Genomic DNA, 2485 nt, shown 5'->3' with positions numbered 1-2485 from the left:
TTTTAACAAGATGAAACTCACAGAAAAAAGGAGGATGTCCATAGTGTTGAGTATTAAAAGACAGCTTCCTCTTATGTCCCATTCTTTTGATTCTTAGATGCGACCCCATTCAGAATCTAATTGCTACTGGGCACTCGTGTACCATGGAGGGTAAAGGGGGACAGACGTCCCAGGGTTCCACACCTCTGCCCCCCTGCCAGCCTCCATGCCTCCATCCATGCCTCCCAACCACCACTTTCACCACTTTCAGCTGCCCTTCAGAGACCTTCTGGGGGCCGGGGAAGTTGTATATGGCCTCCTCCTGCTCTCCAGAGGCCTTCTGAAACCTCTGGAAGGCTTTTGAAAGCCGTTATGTTTAAAAGCCCTTATAAGACCTGCAGAGGGCCAGAGGAGACCACGTGCGACCTGGATGTGATGGTAAGGGGTCGCAACCGGTGGGGGCGGGGGCAATATTCTGTGATCCTGGTCCCAAGCAGCACAGGGTCCAGGAATGCCAGTGCAATTGCCAATTCTTTGATGAAATAAAAACACGCTGAGTTCTCTGCTAGCAGAAAGGCACTTTGGGATTAAAACCAAATCCTGGTGTATTTCCTACTTCTTTTGGACTGTGCTCTGAACTGGTTTGAAGCCCAGTAGGAAAAACAAATCTCTCTACCAACTCTCCCTGAAGTCAAATACCACAGGAGTCCACAGCAGGTCGCTGGCAACAGGGGAGTTCTCTGTTGCTGGTCAGGATCAAGTTGGTCTCCTGTTCTTGATCAGCTGAAGTGCACTGAAAGAGAAGGATGGTCGTGGTGATGGGCATCCAATGTTTGCTTCACCGTTTCTGCCCATTCTTTCTTCTTAGAATCTGCCTGGTTCAACCTGTGTTGAGAGCTGCCATGTCGGACACAGCAAGACGGTTCGAGAAGGGAAAGCAATCTGTTGCTACGATTGTACTCCGTGTCCAGATGACATGATATCTAACCAGACAGGTGATTGACAGTGCCCTGAATTTCCAGGAAATATTTGCAAATATTTGTCCACCCTAACACCATAACATATGCCTAGGTATGGTCTGTTCTTCTCCAAACACTTAAATCATGATGCACAGATTCATAAAGGGAAACTGGTTACATCTTGAACAAGGGAGGATGCTTGAAAGACTTCAGAGGCAGTCCATTATACAGTTCAGTGCACTTTACGCCACTGCTGTCTGTCACTTGCTGCATTTTGTCATTCCCCTGATACTAAGCATTGTTCACCAGGAAAATGAGGAATTCTTGTCCAACGTTTGCTTTCAAACTTCCATCATTCTTCTGGATTCATAGAGCTACTGACACTCTCTTTGTCCTTTTCAGATGCAGCTCATTGCATCAAATGCCCAGAAGATCAGTACCCAAACAAGAACCAAGATCAATGTATCCCCAAACAGACAGTCTTCCTAAAGTACGAGGAACCCTTAGGAATTGGTTTGGTTTCTATTGCTTTTTCCTTTACAGCAATAACAGTTATGGTGATACTGATCTTTTTAAAGAACTGGAACACTCCCATTGTCAAAGCCAACAATCAAAACCTCACCTGCATTCTTCTCAGCTCCATCCTGCTTTGCTACCTTTCCTCCCTTCTCTTCCTTGGCAAACCTAGCAAGGTGTTCTGCCTTCTCCGACAATCGGCTTTTGGCATCATTTTCTCTGTGGCTGTTTCTTGTGTTTTGGCAAAAACCGCCACTGTAGTCCTGGCCTTCATGGCCACCCAGCCAGGGAACAGGATGAGGAAATGGCTGGGGAAAAAGGTGGCCCACTCCATTGTTCTTTCCTGTTCCCTCATTCAAGTGGGGATCTGCACTGTATGGCTGTCCACCTCTCCTCCGTTTCCAGATGTTGACATGCACTCCCAGACTGAGCACATCATAGTGGAGTGTAATGAAGGGTCGATCATCATGCTCTATTCTGTCCTGGGCTATGTTGGTTTTCTGGCCCTCACCAGCTTTACAGTCGCTTTCCTTGCCCGAAAACTGCCAGATATTTTCAATGAAGCCAAATTCATCACCTTCAGCATGCTGGTCTTCTTTAGTGTGTGGATCTCCTTCATTCCTGCTTACCTGAGCACCAAGGGGAAAGACATGGTGGCCGTGGAAGTCTTTGCCATCTTGGCCTCCAACACTGGCCTCCTGACTTGCATTTTTCTCCCTAAATGCTATGTAATTGTTCTAAAACCAGATCTCAACTCCAAGCAGCTGCTAACAGAGAAAAGAAGTAATTAAGTCAGATTCTAAGATGATAGTTGTTTTGCAAGTTTTTCCCTTTTTTGTTTCCATACAGTATGAGTACTGGATCACAGCATATCACATTTTTAATCATCCTGATTCTTTAGAATACACAAGGTGGGGTGAGAAATCATTTCAGAAGCAATAATTGCATCTCCTGGGCAGCTATCTACAGATAATGTTAATAATGCAAGATACAACCCAGAAGTCAAAATGATGAAACAAGGAAATACCAAG

General features: G+C 45.7%; 1 protein-coding gene across 1 annotated transcript; it reads left to right on the top strand.

Annotated features, from left to right (window-relative positions):
- The first annotated feature begins 351 nt into the window (after positions 1 to 351).
- LOC136652477 (vomeronasal type-2 receptor 26-like) lies at positions 352 to 2245 on the top strand. Its single transcript, XM_066629419.1, has 3 exons — positions 352 to 417; positions 848 to 974; positions 1341 to 2245. The coding sequence occupies exons 1-3, from the start codon at positions 352 to 354 to the stop codon at positions 2243 to 2245; spliced, it is 1098 nt and encodes a 365-aa protein (XP_066485516.1).
- Positions 2246 to 2485: the final 240 nt, after the last annotated feature.

The sequence above is a fragment of the Tiliqua scincoides genome, chromosome 5 (genome assembly GCF_035046505.1).
Source record: "Tiliqua scincoides isolate rTilSci1 chromosome 5, rTilSci1.hap2, whole genome shotgun sequence".
Taxonomy (NCBI): Eukaryota; Metazoa; Chordata; class Lepidosauria; order Squamata; family Scincidae; genus Tiliqua; species Tiliqua scincoides.
This window is presented reverse-complemented; position numbering and strand designations above follow the sequence as displayed.